Raw genomic sequence first — 21,501 nt, forward strand, 5'->3', positions numbered from 1 at the left:
TCACTCCCAAACAGTAATAAATTTAGCCCATCTTAGTCACGCTGTCTCTGTGTCTCAGCTTCAGGAGCATGCAGATGATGTCCCTGGCGACTTGCTGCAGCAACTCTTCCTTTAAGCCCCCATTTCAAAACAGAAATAAAGCACAGAATAGAAACAGGCTGCTGGCCATCTACTTGTCACAGTCCAGTGCAGTCCAATCATATCCCCCTCCCCTCCTGCCTCGTTCTATCCCACACTGTCTGCTGTAGAGGTGAAGGCAAAGCTGGCAGCCTCCTGTCTTATCAGCTTTTTTTCCCCATCAGACACTTATCAAAGCTCCCCTTTTCTTCTCCTCCTGACGCTGTTTTTTGTTTACATTGCTCTTGTCACGGCAAGTAAACACCGGCAGTTATCTCTCAGATGGCAACATCTCAGATAAGCCACATCTGCTCTGTTGTACATCTGGTGCATGTAGTGGCAAAGTGCAAGCCCCGTGAGAGGGAATCAGACTCGACTGGTGAAGGCGCAGTTCATGCATTTTATGAATTAAAATTTTCAGAGCTGAGCACAGCATGACCTTATTGTGACAGTGTATCTTATGACTCTTTTGAAGATATTTTTCTTCTGCAACACACACACACACACACACACACAAAAAAAAACAAAAACTAGTTGCGTTGGATAGCTATGATAAGGAAAATTGGTGGAAGTAAAAATTGTAGGCACAAGGTAGAGATTTTGGTGACTAGAAGACTGAAGCACAAAGGTAGAAAAGACAGACCTGTGTTTTAATATTAATGTCAGCCTTGTTGTTGTTTTGACGGTTGGTCTTTGTGGTATTTGTCCTGACCCTCCTCCACCAGGATTGGAAGTGACTTTGAAAACTTTCAGTGACCAGAAAAAGAAAAAAAAACATGCAGCACTGCTTGCATTTGCACCAGTGTGTAAATACTTGGCGCTCCCATTTAAAAGAAAAAAAGAAGGCGGTTGTGACGGTTGCTTGCCATCTCCTGTGGTTGACTTATCAACACAATTACAGTACTGCTGTTATCACGACAGCCCTATTTGGAACCCCTGAATAATGCTGGCTTGAAACGATAAGCTATGAAAAATTAAATTGAGCAATTCTGATAATTTTACTGATGAAGTCATACTGATTCCAGCCTCAAATGTTAACATTTGCTCTTTTTCTTGGCTTTATATTATTGTAAACTGAGTATTTTGGGTTTTTTTTTGACAATTTGAAGATGTCATCTTGGGCACTGGGATTATTTTTATTACTATTTTTCTGATGTTTGCAAACAATAAATTAATCTCAAATTATTCACTTTGGCCCTATTATACATCTCACTAGGAGGGGAGAAAAAGACAAAAAAAAATCCCTCAAACTTTGTTATTGTTATGTTGTAACATGATCGATTTCAAAGAAACTGCATGGTTGCATCTTTTCCTCTCTCATGCCAGTACTGGTATTTGTATTTGTATTCATGTATGTGAATCTGGAGTTGCCCAGTAGAGGAGGCTGTGTATTTTTCATGGTCAGAGTGGAGCATCTCTTGGCCTCCTTCTAGTAGCTACCGGATTAAATTTGACCCTTGTGTGTCCAGCCTTTGCAACCGCTCGCCTTCCCCCCTCTCTCAGGGGACACACCGCAGCAAGCATGTCAGTCCCAGGCCGTCCCCAGTCCCTTGGGGAAGATCCATTCACGCCCGGGGGGATGCCGGCTGCCAATGAAGGGGTTAGCAGTAACCACTAAGCACCGTAAACACTGTAGCTTTACACTCCATGAACACATCCAGGGGCCTCAGCGGCATGCTGGCTGTGTACACTATCTGGTTCAAGTGATGTCAGAGGGGGCAGTGGATTTAAGCAGGTTTTAGTTTGACGCTAATCCCCTTGTGGCAAACGCTGCGGACGAGAGGACTGTCCCTGCCAATGGCGTGCATCAACCCCATTGGATTAGTGCGTCTCGTCCCCTCCTCCATTCTGTTGGCATTGTCCAGCATGTGTTTTTACCCCAATTTCTTTACCCTCTGTCTTAGTTTGTAAGCATGACGCCCAGCATAAGCATGTTACCCGCTGTAGAATGGAATAGAGCCTCGCCCTAAAGGTGTGTGGTTGTTTTGTTTGTTTTTTAAATCTGTCTGCATGTGTACTCTTTCAATGTGTTTGTCATGCTGTGTCTCTCTCCTCGTGGATTTCTAATGTTTCCAGGGCTGAATTATTTAGATAGGCTGCCAGCAGGGAGCTACATGATAGCTACATGATAGCTACAGACTCAAGAGTGAAGGGTGGGGGGGGGCCTACAGTTGCAGATCAGGTAAAAAGGTGCCTCATGCTTCACCTTTTCTCTGTGCTCCTCCCTTTTGATTGGGGGTGAGTGTAACTAGAGAGTTGAAACACAATACCCGGCTCTATTTTCTGCTTTTATAGCCATCAGCTTTATTGTCTTCACTGATGCCTAACTCAAGTGAGCAGTCGCATTTTGGTGGCTCTCGGGGCCAGCGTGGTCCTGAGTGGACTGAAGGTCAGAACGACAGGGCTGCAAGTCGCTGTCATTACTGTGGCACCATTGCGGCTCGTAGGAATTCTTTGGGTGGGGGAGACGGAGGAGTGTGGTTTCACTATCAACCAGATCTCGGGAAGAAACCAGATCCAGACCCCCAGGAGTCCCTGTACAGGCAGATCCAGGACCGGCATGAGCGGCTGCTACTGAGGAAGAACTCAGCGCCCGATCTGAACAACAGCGTCTTCCTCAGGCAAGTGATGGCAGGCCGGGCCTCTGCACCACCTCAGGATTACTACCCGGCTGATGCTACCTTATCTAGTCAGCTAGCTGAAGAGTCTGGGTTTTATAGGGATAACCAGCACCTGCTCACCAGATCAGCCTCGCATTATGGGCCCAGCGCTGGGGGGGTGAGGCCTACCTGGGATCAAGGACAGGCGCGAGCCACACCTTCCGTGCTGCCATCCGCCTCAACACCTACCCCTGTGCCTCCTCCCCCTCCGCCCCGCCTCCTCCACCACCTCCTCCCCCTCCCGTTCACGAGCTGAGCCGTTTGTACAGGGAAACTCTGGGATCTAAGATGATCCCGGACGTCCACCGTATTGGTGGCAGCTCTCCCTCTCCTGCGCTTTACGGGGTCCAGCCCCCTCTACCTATTTACGCTGCTGAGCCACCGTCTTTCACAGCACGCCAGGCTTATAACAACATCAACAGCTTGTCCCTGGGCCCCTGCCAGCCAGCGGCCACCAGTTCAGTGGTGGACCCAGCCACTCAGGGAATGGACGGAGCTCTCCCTCGGGCTTACGGAGCTGTAGCCTCCCAGAGGCTGCCTTATGACCCAAGCTATGACCCCAGCTCAGCCATGGTGGCTGCCACAGCTGGAATGACCTCTGGCCTTCCTCCTCACCATCCCAGCGCCGCAGACCCAAAGAAAATGGTGGATCCGAACTTCTTGGCTTTCCTGCGGGCTGAAGGTTTGGCCGAAAGCACCATCACTCTTCTTCTGCAACATGGCTTTGATTCCATGGCCACGCTGGGGATGATGGAGGACCATGATGTCCGCTCTGTGGCGCCTAACCTGGCCCAAGCTCGTGTGCTCTCCCGTGTGATGCTTGGTTGCAAGGCAAGTGGGGCAGCAACGCGTGCCCGATCCAACAGCTTCAGCCATCGCAATGACCTTTACATGCAGCCCCAGGGTTTGACCATGGACCCCAACCTGATGCAGCAGCCTCCCACCACCATCCAAACCGTGTCCCCAAGGATGGGAGAGTTTCTTGGGAGAAGACCGAGCAGCGCACCCTCCCAACACCTCTTGGAGACTACCACTTACCCAGTAGCACGGCCCATGGCAACTGGAGCTTTCCCAGTCAGCCCTGGAGGTTATGGCAGCGCCCTGACTCAAGCAAGACCCTTCTCCATGTACAATGCTCACACCGGTCTCACCATGTCTGCTCTTGGACAACAGCCTCCACCAGCTCCTGGCACCCCTGGAGCAGCACCCAAAACCTTCTCTGGCTCTTACTCCCCCATGGAGCTGATGAAGAGAGCCCCCAACCTTCCCCCGCCGTCGCCTGTGGCAGCATCAAGCCCCCTTCACAGCCCCCAACTTCTCCGGAAAGGGATAAATGCCGCCACTGAGAGTACCATTGTTCCTGTAACTTCTTCGTCCACTCTCCAAGCGCAAAACCTTAACAACACCAAGATGGTAGGACGTCGGACTGGTCCACCTGTCATAGTCTCAACCATGGCCACCACGCCTGACACAAGTAATGTCAAACCTCAGCTTTCTCAGTAGCTTCTTTAAACTCAATCTGTCCTTGTTGCTGTTTCACATTTTTTTCTGTGGGATTTAGTAATAATTTCCATGAAATATTAGATTCACAGTTAGATTGAATTCTGCAAATGATTGATTTTTTTGGCAAACACCAAAAATTTGGACTGACAGTCTTTTTGAATGAAGGAGTAGCATGTAAGATGCATCTGACAAGTTAAGCAGCTTTCCTCTGAGAGGTTTTTTTCCCCTAAATTACGCAACTATTTATACATCTATTGCAACAGGGTTGTGTCATTTGCCGGAGGGGATCCTGTCTCATCACCAAGTTGAAACATTTCTTACGAGCAGCACTCCAGTTATTGAGGTCAACATTTTTCCTGTCATTTTCTTTCACTTGGTTTATTGGTCAGGATCATTTTTGAAGCAACAGTGTGTTTTTAGAATGGTTTTGTAGCTCCACGTTGCTATTTCAAGCTTTCTTGTACCTGTTTTGTTTTGTTTTTTCACAAATTTAATGATAACACTTTCAAATCGAGGCTATTGTTTATTAGCTGCTCACTCAATATGCTCTCACGCATCTTTTTTTTACAAGACAGTGAGTAAGTGTCAAACACATAAACGTCCAGCTTGTCTTTAGCTTGTAAAAGTTTATTTCCTGGAGTTGCTGTCATTCTATTTTACACTGTACTCTCACCTAATCGGGGGCTTATCTGCCTCCAATCCAATTACACTAATTGGATGTATAGTTGTGGAGACTATAATAGGTAACTGTTTTTAAAGACTCCCTGTTGTCTGTTTGAAATTCTGGTTGCATTGTAGTGCCTCTAAAAGTTATTTATTTGTTTGTTTGCGATTAAGGATGGGCATTTTAAGTTATTTCTATATTTGAGTTATCATCAAACACTCTCAAAAAATAAAATTAAATGAGAATAGGGTACAAAATGAACACCAAACCAAAAATGCTGCAGCCTAGGGCCAGGTGATATGGAAACAATCAAATATCACTATATTTTTGACCAAATAGAGATATTACATTATCTCTTACATTATACAGAGATAATGTAAGATTGACAACTGACACTTTTAACAAATATTTACATTCTGAGATTTTAGATGAATAATCGTCAATAATGAGGATATGACTGATTTAACCTGCATCTTCAGAATTATAAGGTTATGTCAGAGTTCTTTGTGGTTTCAGGATATTTAGATTCAGAGCTTTTCCATTTTAATAGAAGAAAATGATGATGTGCTTTTTTGTTTTAAAAATTAAACGTCCAACAAGTTCATGTAACTTAAAAAAAACACCACACATTAATAAGTTGTCACAGAATAGGAATATATGAATGTCAATTTTGACAAAAATGTCAGATGAAATTTCTTAATTCTAAGGTGATTTAAGGCAAATAGTTGAAAAAAATTACTGCACTTCACTGTAATGCAACCTGTAAAAAACAACAATTACAATACTATGATATTCAATGATAAATTGTTCAACCAAGGTTAGCCTACCTTTCTGCACTGTGCAGACTGTAGAAATTAGCTATGATGTGCAAGTTCAATGTTGCATAGCTTGCACTGCACATTGATTTTGTTTAAAACTTCCAAACAACTCTCTTATGGCTGATTGCTATTTTTTCTGTAAGGTTAGATCAAATTATGTCTTAATGAAAATATTTAAAGTTCTGTTGCAAGACTGTACCCTTTGGTTTTCTACAATGTTTTATTGTTTTTGACCACCTGTTCCTGTGAATATGTTAAATGTTCACTTTCAGTAGACTCATACAACATATAATTATGTTGATTCTTCTGTGGAACTTGTTTATCTCATGTAAGGTTAACACAAGGAGTGTGTCAGCTTTTTGTGCTCGGTTTACCACGAGAGTAAATTCTGCAGCAAGGCATCTTCTCGGCTTATTTTTATACATAGAGGCATTGATTTCTACCTTTACAAGTGTCTGTGTCTCCCTGCGGATGAGTGCTGATTAGCTTAGGGAATAAGTAAATTGTCCATCGTCACTTTTGTGCCACGTCACCCTGTATCTTACCTGCCTCTGTAAGCGGTCTGTGGGCAGCTGCACTAGAGTGATGACCTTTGTAAAGTGACTTCCAGTCATGCGCTGTCAAGAAAATGAGAAGCAAGGTGCAAGACACAGTGGAGGAGGAAGGAGTTGTGTGGAGATGGGAGGTCCTGTTTGGAGCTCTCCAAGGTCACAGAAACCCCTCCCCCAACCAATACACTTTTAGCACAACAAATGTGCATGTAGCTGACATTTGTTGCTTCAGTAACTTCATCTGATAATGGGCAGCCCTTGCCGCTGATCGGAGAGCATACTTCTTAATTGTGTGTTGCTAGGCAACCTGGGCTTCGGTGGTAATCAGAGATAGATAATCTTCACATTTAAGGAAAGAGGAAAAATGAAGCACTGCATGCAGTGCTGCGCATTTATTTAGTTCACTTGTTACTCTGTTTTTTTTTTTTCATGAGCAGCCATGTGCAGTTTTGGAGCAGGAGAAAATTGAGTGAAAATAATAAGATGTTGCAGGGCACTTAATGAAAACATTTCTCTCGACCCCCCCCTCCCCACCGTTTCTCTCTCGCTGAACAGCACACATCAAGAGATTGCTTCTCATTTCTGTGCAAAGGCTTTAGCACACCAGTGAAGAGTCTCTCTTATTACATGCATGATGTTTTATGTTCAAACATGCATATTGATGAAAAGTTGACACATTATTCCGTTTGCACCTACTGAATAAATTGGTTGTTCTCCCAATACTAACCAGTCCTCTCTTTATCATCTTACATCAAAGTGTAAATTTACACATAGCCGCTGAGGCATCCGTATTTCCATATTGTCGAATTCTTATTTATTCTCAAAAGCTTGAGTTTTCAAAGCAAAGATGTGAGCTGCAGTGAAATCAGTAGCTCCCGTAAAATATTTATGGAAAAGGTGCAGGTGGGAGGGCCCTGCCTGTGTACTCCTCTCCGCTGGGCGCTGTCTTGGTTGGCTAAAGCCATAAGTAGTGTTAATAATGGCATTAAACGGTCGAGTCGAGCTTAGTTGCAACACTTCCCTTCCACCCAAAGTAGGGAGAGCGCCTTGCAGCACTCGCATTGGCCATGGAGTTGTCTATCAGTAACATCCCCCAGAGCAGCACAGGTGGGTAAACCTAACTTCGATGTCACGTGAAGCGGAGTAGCCACCCCAGCTAGATAGAGACGTGATTGGCCTGTAGCCTGAATTGTGTGCGTGCTCAGTAGATTAACTAAGGTGGACGCTTGCATGTACGCACGTGGTTTCCTTGTGGAGATAATCCACAGAACATCTTCAGCCGTGCTTTTCTGGGCTGGAGAATTAGGAGGTGGCGGTGTGTTTTGAGGCGAGGCTTGTAGCTTACAGGAAGGAGAGAGTTTAACTTGGCAACAGCCCCGCGTAGACATATGGGATGTGTCAGCTGACGTGTTCACCTGTATAAGTCTGTTCTCTTGTGAGCCCAGGTTGCATCCGTCCTTCCTGGTAGGTTAGTCAAAACATGGCAGATCCCACCCTGTTTTTTCTGTCTTTTTGACAGGAAGCCATCACTGGTGCGTCTGACAATTATGTAACCTTCCAGTTCATAGCTCCCATGGGAGTCTGAATGGGATTTTAATTTCCCTGCCTGTATTTGGAAGGACATCCACGAGGATGCATGCCTAATGTGCTCTCAGCTGTCCTTGGCTAAACTGCTTTGTTCAGGTGTCTGACATTGATTTCAGCATGCACTCTGCCTGTTTTCCACTCGCTAGTCCGACAGAAACATCCCCTGTGTGTCAGTGTGGCCTTACGCTGTGTTTCTAGACACGCCTGTAATATGTTTTGGACACAAGCGAGTGTCTGTCTTCCTGTGCAGCTTTGATTGTATGGGGCTGCTTTAATTTGTGCTGATGTGCCTCAAATGTCTTGTGATGTGTGGACATGTGTGTGCATTTGTGGACGACACACATGGCTGCTGCCCCTCGCTTTCCTGCCACACATATACACAAAGCACAGATGTCCCTCTCTCAGCAGCAGGAAGTGTTTGTCCTCATCTCAGGCCGGCTGGATTTGACAGCAGGACATTGGGACAAGACCTTAAGTTTCCTCTATGTGTCTCTCTCTTCCTTTGACCAGCACTATTTACTGTGCATATATAGTGCACTCAAAGTATTGGGACAGTGATATGATTGTCAGTGTTTTGGCTCTACTAAAGCACACTGGATTTGAAGTTAAACAGGTTGAAAGCTGTTTGAGGATGTGACATCCATATTGGATGGTCAGTGCAAGACTTTTTATCCTTTTCATGCATGTTCCCCCAGTTTTAGATCAGTGCAGCAAATCTGAAGGCTCATGCAGAAGTTGGTGTCACCCTGGTTCTCTTGACAAAAACCAATGGCGGGTTTCCATTGGATTATTGCAGACAGTAAACTCTGTGGCATACAAACATTTATTGATCACTTCTGATTTTTGTTCAGCAAGAACATTCATTCGGTGTTCATTCTCTCCAAATGAACACCACTTTCATGATTTTTGAAGCCTAAATGCAATTGCCATAGGCAAGAAGCTAAAATTAGGCTAAACTAATTGCACCATGGTCGCATGACTTAATGTCGCCACCACAACAATGCTGTGAGATGCTTTATTTTGATGAGGTTCAGAAGTCTTGTTCGGCCTCTTTCTAGAAACCACGTCTTTAAGACACATAAAAGCTTCAGAGGTCACAAATGGGGCATTCAATTACGTATTTTATGTTGTAAAACAAAAAGCGAAAGTCTCTTAAGCTACAACATATCACATGTTTCACTCAGAGGCTGCGTTAGACAACCATCATATTCATTTTCATTTTTTAACAACAGTAAGACATTATTAATAGGCCTAGTTGACCACCCTTGAGGCTCCAATGTGGCTTTGGCTACTTTTGTGATCATTCAGTACTGATTTTTGCACCGTGCACCTCAGACACATCTGTTATTCAGATGCTGCAGAACATTTTGCCGTCACATGAACTCTTGCTCCCACTGAACTTGGTGTTCCCTCTTGACCTCTTTGCTGCCACTTGCTTCCCCCAACATAAGCTGCTGCTGACTAATAAAAGTTATCGGTTTTATTTAGTCGTCCTTCATCCTTCACCACATCAACTCTCTTTATTTATCAATACTATCACAATTAACAGAATTTTTAACCCTTTGAAACCTAAGCAAATTGGCTGAATTTCCTTAAAAAATATGGGAAGAAGGCAATGAGCAACAAAAGAAGAAATGACTCAAAAATTAGAAAGTAATTAATAAAAAGTACAAAAAATACCTGTAAATTAGTTTAAAAAAAGCCACTTAGAAAACAGACTTAGAAAAGGTGTTATAATAATTCTATAACATCATGTAATTATAATAATTAAAAATATCCCTTTTCCCCCTAGATATTCTTCCCTTGAAATTTTCCCCGAGCTTTTAAAAAATATTTTCTAAATCTACTAACATTTTGCAATTTGTGGAACATTTTTTGTTTATTGTCTTTTTTAAATCCTTGTGAAAGGTGTTTAAAGCACCAAAAGAAAAGTAATGTCGCCCTAGGTTTCAAAGGGTTAAAGAAAGCTGTCATGACTTTTCGCAATGTAGTGATGTCAGTGTAGCGATATCAATAATATGGCGTTAGCTAAAGCCAGCTGAAAAACAAGGTGATGCATGAGATCAAAGAAAAATCTAAATAATAGCTTACTGATATGCACACGCCGGCGGTGTGAATGCCTTAAAGTCACGGTACATTGTGCCCAGTGTTCTAATCTGCCAAAAATGATGGACAGCCTTCAGATATTTCTGCCACTGTTGCCAAAATTTAGTTAATGAAGGAAAACATTTGGTAATGTGACCTCTGGTTTCACGTCGCAGATGAAAGCAAGAGATGAAAATAGCTGCAGTTCAGGTGTGTCAGTGGGTTGTAGGTTTCAGTCATTAACTGCTAATTAAATATTAATTAGAGTTAAATCTGTTATTTTGCCAAATTACCTAAAATTTGATGACTTTACATGAAAAAGGCCACAGTTCCTCAAGTGTTAATCTGATATTGAATGTAAACACCCTAATAAAAAAAGCTTAAAGTGCAACATTTAATCTCATAGTCAATGTTTTATTACAACTCCAATATCCTGGAGTAGACAGAGGCAGCACAACAAAAATGTATCTAGTACTCTCTGATTGCACAGTTTATCGACTCCTTCCTTACTTACTGTTGATGCGGTATGGCTTACCTGTCTAGGAATAGGCTGAGAATTAGAGTGAGGAAATCCTACTGGCCATCTGTGTGTGTTTGTGTGTGTATGAGTGCTGTGGGTATGCCTTTCTGTGTGTGGATGCTACTATACAGTCATCACATGTCAGTGGGAGTCTGTGTCATCCTCACTAATCCCTCTGATATGAATGAGTGGAGACAGACGAGAGGTTTCAGCTCACATGGCATCGGTCAGGGGTTATGACAGGGAATGTAGCCTTATAATAAGCAGTCTAACTCTGCTCTACTATTAATCTCATTCAAGACCACGTGTATGAATTGATGTATCTCTGCAATCAATGCCTATTTAAACATACACACAGCAGTTAAGGGAATACTTCACCTCCCAAATGACTATTTGTATACCAGTGACTCAGCCCATTACGTTGAATCTGTGAAGAAAAGTTTGTTTTTCTTGCATGCCTCCACAATGAACTAATAATCCAAAAACTGACAGAATTCTTGATGAATTAAAGTCATATGGATCTGTGTTTGTCAACAGTGAAACAATGAAAATCTGTTTACGAACTCATGCAGTATAAGCCAGTCATTTATCCAGACTTATGCTCGGTGCCTCCCGGACACACAGCCTTTTCCAACAGAGGGCTGAACTTTAAAGCGAATGCTGTCTTCATAGCTAGACTTCTTTGACAAAAACAGTAATTTTACTTCACTTGACATGGGAGCTGCTGGTTTACAGCTGCCTCAATGTCTTTTTGTGTTTTTGTGTAAGATTGGTGAATCTGAACTAACCCTTCAAAACACCAAAATCACACAACACAAACAAACTAACTGATTGAGGCCGTGGTAGACAAGCAGCTCCAGTGTTCAGCGAGGTAAAATTATTGTTTTTGTCAGTGGAGTCTGGCTTTAAAAAGTGTATAGATAAGTTAAACTTTTATTTCAGTTTCCCATCAGATAGGTCCGTCTGTATGTCTGTAAGCACTGAGCATACGACTGGATAAATAAGACTTGGAATATATAGCACCAGTTTGTGTGAGAGTTTGTAAACTGATGTTTTGATGTAGTTTGCTGTTTTTAACGGTGGACCCTCTTTACTTCAAATAATTAAGAATTTACTCAAGTATTCTTCATTAATTCAACGTAACACTGGATAATTAATTGATATACAAATGGTCATTTAGGGGATAAAGTATTCCTTTAAAAAGAAAGTGCGTTGAATTAGAAATGAAACAATGATTATGAGGTCAAAGTGTTGACTTTTAGCTTTAATTTGAATTTGAATTTCCACCTACTGGATAGACAGTAATTGTAACCTTATGTGGTGATTGTTTCCTTATTTTAGGGTAAAGAAAAATACAAGACAAGTTAACAAAACCTTGATAAACTCATCACATTTAATATTTGAACTCAGTTTTGACATCTGAAATCTTTGACTCACAGATATAAACAGAAACTTGTCTCAGGATTGTCTAAAGCCTTATATTTGGCAAATAAAACTAACAATCAGTCGTAGTCAGATCTGCTGTTTACCCGTTACAAAAAGTTTCTGCATGTTTAGGGTAGTGGTTCTTGTGTAGGTGTGCGATATTTACACCTTCAGCTGTAGGAATTCAGCACTTTATCCTCAATTTACAGTCGAATGGGTTGAAGTTTAAGTTTGAACCTAAAACAATGAAAAACATTTCTTCACTTTCTCACTGCGCTGTATGCTCCAGTGGTGACCGCGCTGTAAAAGGCCGCTGTTCACCTCCAGATTCTTAAACGCTTATCTGCGCGCAGCCCTTCTGTCATGTGTCTCCAGTTTCCCGAGAACCTGGTAAATGTTACATGAACTATCTGCTGCTCCATCTCCACTCGGCCTCTGTATTGTTTGTGTCCCGGGGGAAATATGGCCAGGAAAATCTATTTTTCCACTGCAGTAGTTTTTTTCTCAGAAAAAAAAACAAGTAAAAGAAAAAAGTGTTGTGGAGCCCCATCCCCATCTCACCACGCCGCCCCTCGCCCCTCCCTCGCTGTTTTCTCATGGTTGATCTTTCCAAACCATCGGTTGCGTTCACAGAGGGATTAATGGTTTCTGCGAAGCCAGCCAACCCGTGGAGGGAACGGAGCCTTCGAGCGAATGAGGAACAGCTGGTCTCCCTCTGCTTGTGACAGCCTGAGTGTGTGTTTGTGTGTGCGATAGTAGCAGCTGACCTCTGCACAGAGTCAGAAGTGCCTGTCCCTGGTCCGAAAGTGGGCCTTAAGTCTTAGGTTTTTCTATAGCAACTACTTTGCCGCTGTTAATTAATACTGTCAGTGATTCTTTAAAAGTATTATGACTTGCGACTTGAGTTTTTGCTTTAATCAAAACTCCTCATACACTATAAATGCTGTGTGTGGGTGTGTGTGAGAGCAGTATTTAAAGTTATCTCTGATCCATGTCAGGGACAAATTTAGATCAGTTTGTGATGGTCAGTAAAGTTGAGCAAAGTCACAAAGTGCTTAGCTGGAATTAAATTGTTAAAAAATAAGACCAAAAAAACTTTTCTATGCAGTATGATGATACTCACTGACTGTGATGTGCATTGTTTAAAATCGGTCTCATTATATACAGTAACTAGAGATGTACACGTGTATTATTTCACTTTCACTCATGGTCAGGAAAGGCAATTAGTTGTAATATCGAATCACAATACTTGTTGAATCCTGATATGAAAAATCACAATATTTATCGAATCGGTGGCCAAATATCATGTTTGTATCAAATTGGGAACTAAGCATATCCTCCCAGGCCTATTTTTTGACAAAAAAGTTCACTTTCATTACTTGAAACCAACTGATTGTAATATAGAATGAGAGTTTACTGGCCCCCGCATGCTCCTAACAGCCTAAAGGTCACTACTAAGCGCTAATGGCGAGATGCAGCTTGTGAGTGTGTTTGTGTGTGTGTGTGTGTGTGTGTGTGTGTGTGTGTGTGTGCTCATCATGACATGTTATGATTGGTGAGTAAAAAAATTTCCCGGCTATTTTTGGGAGATCGCACTGTCATGTTTATCCTCCTCGTCTCCCCATCCCGCGGCTGTTTTGTTTACAGGATAGCGACGATGTGTGCTCAGTGCTTGCGCTGTAAGAATGGCAGCACTTTGATATAATCTCCCCAATTATCCGTCGTCAATTCTGCTATATATTATTCGTCTCTCAGCGGCAGCTGGGGAGGAGATTGGTTTTGTGCGTGTCGAACGGCAACAGCTGCATCCACTAAAACAGACAACTACCTCTGCACACCTCCCCGCTCCTTCTTTTTTTGTGTCTCCCTCCCCCCTTCTTTCTCTCTCACTCAGTGGTGGGCAGGTCACCCTGAATTATTCATCAGTGTGAAATGAAAAAGCTCATGGATATTGAATATCCCCTCTGAAGTGGTGGCCAACCTTGTGTGTTTTTTTCTTCTCTTCTTCCTTTTTTTTTTTTTTGCAGCTGAAAAGAGTAAAGAGCGGCGGATCTCATTGCCAGAGTATTTCAAAGGTTAACCGATTGCTTTACCTCGTGCACATATTTACTTTCTTCATGGCTTGTGGCCGGCGAGGAGGGGCGGGAGAGAGACGGGGATATGGAGAGGATGAAGAGAAAAAGACTGAGAAAGAGAGGAGATGAAAAGGATAGGAATAAAACAGTAATCTGTGTTCCTGCGGATATTTTTCTCCTGCAAGAACTCGTTCCTCTGACCACCACAGTGGGCTGCCTTGTTGTGTAAGCGGCTAACCTTTCTTGTCGCGTGTTGTGAGGCCTTTTTCCTTCCTGGAACGAGTGCGCCTGTGGTCGGCTGTGGTCGTCCCGATCGACCGGTTGTCATTAGTTTCCCATGCGGCCCACTGTGTTCCTCCATTGTCCTCCTGCCTGGTCTTTTGTCCTGTGGTTTGATCTGCGGCCCGCGCTGCAAATCAATGCTACCGGTTGCCATTCATTCAGCTCCGCAGCCAGCAAACGCAGCAGGGACCCTCAGAACATCTCCCATGTGAGAGTATAGAAAATGGGCAGCGAGCGTAAAGGGAGAGCTTCAGATGATGTTTTTTTTTTAAACATGTTTAGAACATTTTGGACAATTAAATATTTCTGAGTCCACTTTTTTGCTCTTTATTCATCTAAAGAGCAAGCTGAATGCTATTTCCCTGAAGGAAAGACATTTAAAGAGCCTCCTTTATGCCAGAGAGCAGATGCAAAGATAATTAATAAATAAAATAAATAAAAACTACTCAAGGGGCAAGCTCTTCTTCGCCTGTTTGGTATGTTGTACATGCTAATAGGAGTGTTTTATTCACTCAATATCCGGGAGAACAGTGCAGCATTAACCCTGCGTCGCTCTCATCGGCCATTAGGTTGCGACTACCCTGTACCCTTTCAGTCATTACAGTCCATTTTCTTCCATTCCCAATTTCTACTGCAGCTTAGAAAATTACTCAGGAATCCTTTTAAGAGTATTCCCAAGCTGTACAAGGACCAAATGTGCCTGCAGGAAGCAGTCAAAGCTTTAACTGGCTAACCTTTTCCAAAAGTATTCTTAACAGAGTTGTAATGACTGACAATTGGAGAGGGAACGGGGGAAAGCTATTCTATTTTCCGTAGAATAAAACAAATGATTCCAGGGAAATGGTTTTGAGGCTCTGCAATCGCTTGTTTGAGAACATCTTGTAACTTGCAGGTAATTGCGTGTAAGTGAAATATATACAGGAAGTGGAGCGGCGTAGCTCGGAGGTGTCAGGTGCTCCAGGTGTTGTCTCGTGTGACAAAAACACTGTAGTTGTAGTGGTGCGGACGGGGGTCTGCTCTGCCAGAGGAAGTGTGAAATATCATCTGCCATGGTGGAGCAAAGTGGAGGTGGGTGGGAGTTACTTTGCACAGAGTGCAGAGGGGGGTTACGATGATGAAAATGGCTGTAACTCTTCAGCAAAGTGAGCTTTAAAAAGCTGTAAGCGGACACCTCGTAGTATCTGATGGTCGACTCCTGGTTGACAAGACCCGGCGACCCCGCTGTATTTATCGTAATGGAGCACAGCTGGGCCGCAGCTTCGATGGGTTAATAGCCATGTGACAGCTTTTTGGAGAAGGGGGGGGTATTGTGTGTATGTCTGCGCATGCATTTTATTTACTTGTGCACTCTGATGAATGGCACACAGGGGCCACACTCAGGAGGGTGGGACTCTGCTGCGTCTCCACTCTCTCTGCCAGGCCAGATGGCTCCTGTCACTAAGAGAGGAGGAGGAGCGATGGAAGGGAAAAGGGGGGAAGGAGGGAGCTCTGAGTCGCCCTGAACAGCGCCAGAGTGGCCCGTCCCCAGAGCCACCACATCTGGAGACCACCTGCAGCTGGCTCACTCCGCTTCCTCCGTCCTCGTCCCTTTTCTCTCTCACTCACTTTCTGTTTTTGCAGATGGGGGAGGTGGCAGCGGGGTGTTTGGTCAGGCTGTGATTTATGCCCATGCAGATCCTTAAAAAGCCTTAAAAGGTACAGAATTCATTAATCTAAAAATAAGGCCTTAAATGGTATTCAAATGTCCATATCTTTCAAAAGTCTTTAACATGCAAAGACATTAAAAGTGGGATTTTAGGATCGTTTTTTGTCTGATGTTGCATTGCAAAATCTGAAATAATTGGTAACCCCCCCTTTTATTTTCCTCAAAATAATTTCCAAAGTGCGTCTTGCATTAACAAGACCACATCGGGATAGTAAAACCATCAACACTCATGTTTTGTTTTCTGGTCAGGATGCTCAGAGCAGAGTTTCCAGTATCTGCGGGAAGTACAGAGGGAACAAAAATTGGGTATTTGACAAAAGTTTTGCGGTAAAGAAAAGCAGTAAAGGCATAATAGGAATGGAATTGAGGCAGAGTGAAAAACATATAAAGGGCACCAAAATCTGCAACAAACGGCAGGTATTTCCAGTGTAGGAAGAAGTATTCAGATCATTTACTTAGGTTAAAGAAATAATACCACACTTTGTAAATACTCTGTTATAAGTGAAATTCCTGCGTTGAAAATGTTACTTAAATAATACTAAGTATTAAAAGTGAAATTACCCAATGCAGAAAATTCTTAGAAAAAAAACATACACCCAAAAAACTCAAAATTATGCAAAAAACCCCACCCCCAAAACTCAAAATTTTTAAAAAAGTAATTCAAAAATACTTTAAAGATGAAGAAAAAAACACAATCCAACACTCAAAATTAATTAAAAAAAAATAAATAACAGAAAAAGACTTAAATGTTTATTCAAATACTTGGCAGATAATTTTCTTTGATTCCACTGATTAATTAATTTATTTTTGCAGCTGCACTTGTATAAACTGTTTGATCATTTATTTTATAATGAAATATCATATATTATAAACACTTGTTATACTTTTATGCAAAAATCCTATTTTTGTAAAGTCAGATAGATGTAGTGAAGTAAAAAATACTAAATTTCCTTCGGAATTGTAGTGGAGTAAAAGTATAATTTAGCATAAAAAGAAAATACTCAAGTAAAGTACAAGTACCCCAAAATAAGTGTAGTACTTGAGTAAATTCACCTGGTTACATTCCACCATTGGGTATTTCCCAATTCTGTTTTCTCCTTATCTGTGCCACAAGACAAAAAGGTTACATTTTATGTTACACTAATCATTTAGGTAAAATAGCTTTTTTGTATCTTAAATTTAATTCCAAATAGCATTAATAAGTCTCAAAGCCAACTTGCCTTTAGCTGTATAAACCCTGTTTCAGTAACTTTACTGTGTCGCTGCTATGGGCAAAGCAGAGGGGAGGAGGGAGTGAAGGAGGGATGGGAGGTAGCAGCGGTGGAGGTTGGTGGCGGTTGTGTGGAAGCATAGCAAAATATCATTTTATTTTATGACTGCAGCGGCCTCTGAGAGTTGTGGGTTTTTGTATTTGTTATATATCTTTTTTTATTCCTCCCCAAGTAAAAAGGCAGAGTGAGAATGTTCGTTTTTCTTCCCTTTGCTGTTGCTGCAACTGATCCAGAGGCCACAGGGGGGCTGTTCCTGCCTGGAAAATAAAGCCTGCTTGCCCTCCTTGGCTCCCCCCAAATAAAATGCACTCATTTGCATTCCCATGCTGTAATTTAGACACCCCCCCCCCCCTTTCTCTCTCTCTCTCTTTCTCTCTCTTCCTCTCCTTCTCTATCTTGCTGCCCCTCATCCCTGCATCTTTTCAGCCCTGGTCCTTGCAGTTCTGCAGGGATTGGAACGTGGGTGGGGAAGAGAGGAGGGGAGGCAGAGAAAACAAAAGCAGAGTGGCAGTGTTGACTCAGGATTGTTATCTGAGGGGGTGGTGGCTCTTGGTGTGTGTGTGTGTGTGTGTGTGTGTGTGTGTGTGTCTGCATACATGCCTAGGGGGGTTATTTACCCTGGCTGCTGCAGCCACGGCAGGTGCCTCTCAGTGGATAAACCTGGGCCTCCTAAATAAATATTCACCGTGGGGAAATGAGACTTGCGTCACCAAAAACTACACTTCTCCTACTACTACTGCTTATACGTCACCCTCTCACACGAAATGCTCGGTCCATTGAAGATCAGCCGTTTTGCTCCTAGAGCCAAAACAAGTGTCACCAAACATAAAGGACAAAGAAAATCCCAAAGGATTTTGATGTTTTAAGGAAGCAAAAAGCTGCACCTGTTATCAGTTTGAATCTGTGCCCAGGATGCCTACAGGTCCTTAAAAAGTCTTAAATTCAAGTCATATAAGAGTCTTATATTTGAATTTATGAGGTCTTATTTGCTACAAACATTTCATCTAATTTAATTTATCCATCTTTTAACTTTATTCTTGTCAAAATGAGTCAAGCTCTTTTGCTTAAGATGTTCACATTTACAAATCTAAACCAAAACAAACAAATTTAAACCTGCCTCTGAACCTCATACTGTATTTTTTACTTTATACTTTTACTATACCTGGCAAAATGTAAATAAAGTCACTCTAAGAACCATATTCCTATATAAAACCTATCTCCGCCTAACTTCTATACTTATGCTTAAGTAAGGACTTAAATGTCTTTCTTTATGTCTTAAATATGGTTAAAATATCTAGAAAAGCTCTCAAAAATATTACATTTAAGTGTCTGATACCTGTAGACACGCTGGTGTTACACATTCGTTGTGTATTAATTTTAAGAGGAGCGACTCCCCTGATGTTTTGGCTGGATGCATTCACAGCTTGTGTCCTCAGAGGTTTAAGCTCTTAAAACAAGTGTGAACAAATACGGTGTGACCTTTGGCTAAGATGATATAACATTATGTATTCACTGTGCATGAGGTGTGGAGTGAGTAAAAAGATAAAGTTGCCAAGTACCATTTAAGGATATTTGCAAAACTATACAGTTAATTTGCTCTGGTCAGAATCAGTAGATGAGTTTGTCAACTTGTTACATTTTTCCTCCATTGATTTTTTTTGCACGAAAATTAAGTCAAACACATTAAAATGCATCACTAAAAGTCAAGTGAGAACTCCACTCCGGTCACATCTGTCCAAATATCAACAGTTGTAGTCGTGTGAGATCGAGGTCAGATCATATTTGAACCACAAACAAACTGCTCCAGAATTTCTGTATGACCGCACCGTGACCACTTCCTTGAAAGGGTCTTGGTGCGGTCATGTGGAGTGAAATGGCTGTGTTGAGATCTGCCCGTACAAATCTTACCAAGTAAACTGAACTAACCAACACAGGTTTGAGAACAACTTAAGAGTGCGTTTTATTTAGTTTAAATCAATATACCAGTAAGAATAAGAATATTTGTTTCAGAAGTCCAGCGTAAAGGATTTAGGGAGATATATTTGCAGTAATCGTTTGTGATATAATAAGTATGTTTTCTTTGGTGTATAATCACCTTAAATTTGACAATAAGTTTGAACTCTGCAACCTCACTGCTAGATGCCACTAAAATCTTACACCCTAAGTCTAAATTATAGAGTTGGTCCACAAGAATTGCAGTTTTCTCACTTACATCTAGTTCTACTGGATACAGCAGTGCAAACAGATTTATTTGCACAAGCTTTGAGATCTATGAAAATTTTGCATTTACCACAATACCATGGTGGTGAATGGAAAATCTTTTGTTGGGCTCATCTCTCCACAAAAGCCACATATTATTATAATGATACTTTAGTCACGATACGATACTATTGCTATTTTTAACATTTTTTTTGGTGTGATAACATATATTGCAATATACAACCTTTAACAACTGCAAATTATTTCCCTAAAGTAAAACTTTGTCTACATCTGTTTTATAAGATAAGTTTTACGTCAGTTCCTCTCTCTGAAGTCATTTTCATTGCAGCAAAATTACGTTGACTGAAAATGCAGTTGATTTTATTATTTTAGTAGGCTACTAAATGTTAATCTTTTAATTTCCAGGTTCAATAATTGATATAATATAAAATGTTCACTTTGCGCATGTGTACCGATATAATGGCACAGAGATTATTGCAATACTATGCTTATGGATTCTCCCCCCACCCCTAATCCATACTGCTAACCTCATTTTGGCATTTTTTATTTATATATTACTGTTAATGTAATGCTAGACATTTATATTTCACTCTTAGTTTTTATTGCAACTGCTGCATACGAATTTACCTCAGGATATAGATAAAGTTTATCAAAGAAGACAGCACATACTCAAATTAAGTTAAAACTACAAAAAGTCCCAATAGTGGTTATACACAACATAGAGTCAAGAATGGAAAAACATTTAAATGAAGCAAACTATAAAAAGCTGGCAGGAGATATTCTCAAAGGTATAACTGCTTCAGAGCTGAGCCCCCTGCTGACCCAAGTCCAGCATCTGAAATGGACCTGTGAACCTCTGGTCATAACGTGGTCAGCTGAAACCTCATCTCCAAGCGGCTGCTTGGCTCTTTCTACCATTCGCTTTCTTAAAATCCCTTTAAGTGCTTTAGGGGGATTTAACAGGCCTCGACATCCAGCGTCCTCTCAGCAGCCAAGTTCCAGTGCTTACAGGAAAAGGGCGCTTACAGTATAATTAGGCTGGTCAAAGAAGAGGGCTCCCTCTCAACGGTAAATCCACACGGACTGTAAGGAGGCTCGGGCCATTTGTCGGGTCTTTCAGAGCGTGACCGTTACTCTTGATGTCTCACTGTGCTAAAGGTCAGGGCATTAAGAAGCCATGCAGGAGGGAGACAGGAGTGTAGACTCTGAACTCTGAATTCTTTAACACTTGTTAAAGTTTGAAGAATGTGTTATTAGACGGTGAATAAAAAATGCATCTAAGGGAAAAAAGCACTGTGATATAAAAAAAAATACCCAGATTTCTTCAAAGGAAGCAGGTTGGCTTTAACAGATTTTTACCCAGTCAGTACAAAAATGCACAAGAAAACAAAACAAAAAACATTAATTCACTCAAATTTAAAATAAACTCCAAGAGGTAAACAAACAAGAAATAGTAAAATTGCATAGAAAATTCAACTTCAGTAATCTGATTTTTATGGATTTCTTTTTTAAAAAAAAAGTGTTTTCCCTTTTTTTTTAAAAAATACAAATAAACAAATCCACATATTTATAGGGAGAAAAACAATGCAACAAACAATAACTAGTTTTGAGTTTTTATTAGTTTTATTTCAGATTGAACAACCCTGATTCCAAAAAAGTTGTGCCACTGTATAAGAAGTAAATAAAACCAAATGCAATGATTTGCAAACCCCTTACCACCCAAATTCAATTGAACAAAGTACAAAGACAAAATATTTCACGTTCATCAAAGTGATTAACTTTGGGGTTTTTTACACTTATTTTGAATTTGTTGCCTGCAACACTTCCCATAAAAATTTAGAAAAGGAATATGTTTACCACCATGTTACATCACCTTTCCTTTTAACAACCCTCCAGTTGCATCTGGGAACTGAGGACACAAGTTGTTTCAGTTTTAAAAGTGATTTTTTTTTCTCTCAGCATTCACATGCAGTCTTCAAGATTTTAAGACTGTCTTTGTAGTGAAAGTTTTTTATGCA

The 21,501-nt window shown here is 41.5% G+C and overlaps 1 protein-coding gene across 4 annotated transcripts in view; it reads left to right on the forward strand.

Annotated features, from left to right (window-relative positions):
- ctbp2l (C-terminal binding protein 2, like) overlaps positions 1–21,501 on the forward strand; it is a 139,873-nt gene that overhangs the window by 61,889 nt on the left and 56,483 nt on the right. Inside the window, exons 1-2 of one of the 4 annotated variants that reach the window (XM_088069657.1) lie at positions 2,398–2,927; positions 2,999–4,251. The exons of 2 other annotated variants lie outside the window; for them this stretch is intronic. In XM_088069657.1, the coding sequence (XP_087925783.1) occupies positions 2,437–2,927; positions 2,999–4,251 (1,744 nt within the window). In that variant the 5' untranslated portion in view covers positions 2,398–2,436. Of the gene's footprint in view, positions 1–2,397; positions 2,928–2,998; positions 4,252–7,329; positions 7,421–21,501 lie in introns of those variants that run through there. One more of the 4 variants, XM_088069660.1, reaches the window with a different exon arrangement.

Source organism: Plectropomus leopardus, chromosome 19, assembly GCF_026936395.1.
Source record: "Plectropomus leopardus strain MGB_pleo_1.0 chromosome 19, ASM2693639v1, whole genome shotgun sequence".
In the NCBI taxonomy this organism is placed as follows: Eukaryota; Metazoa; Chordata; class Actinopteri; order Perciformes; family Serranidae; genus Plectropomus; species Plectropomus leopardus.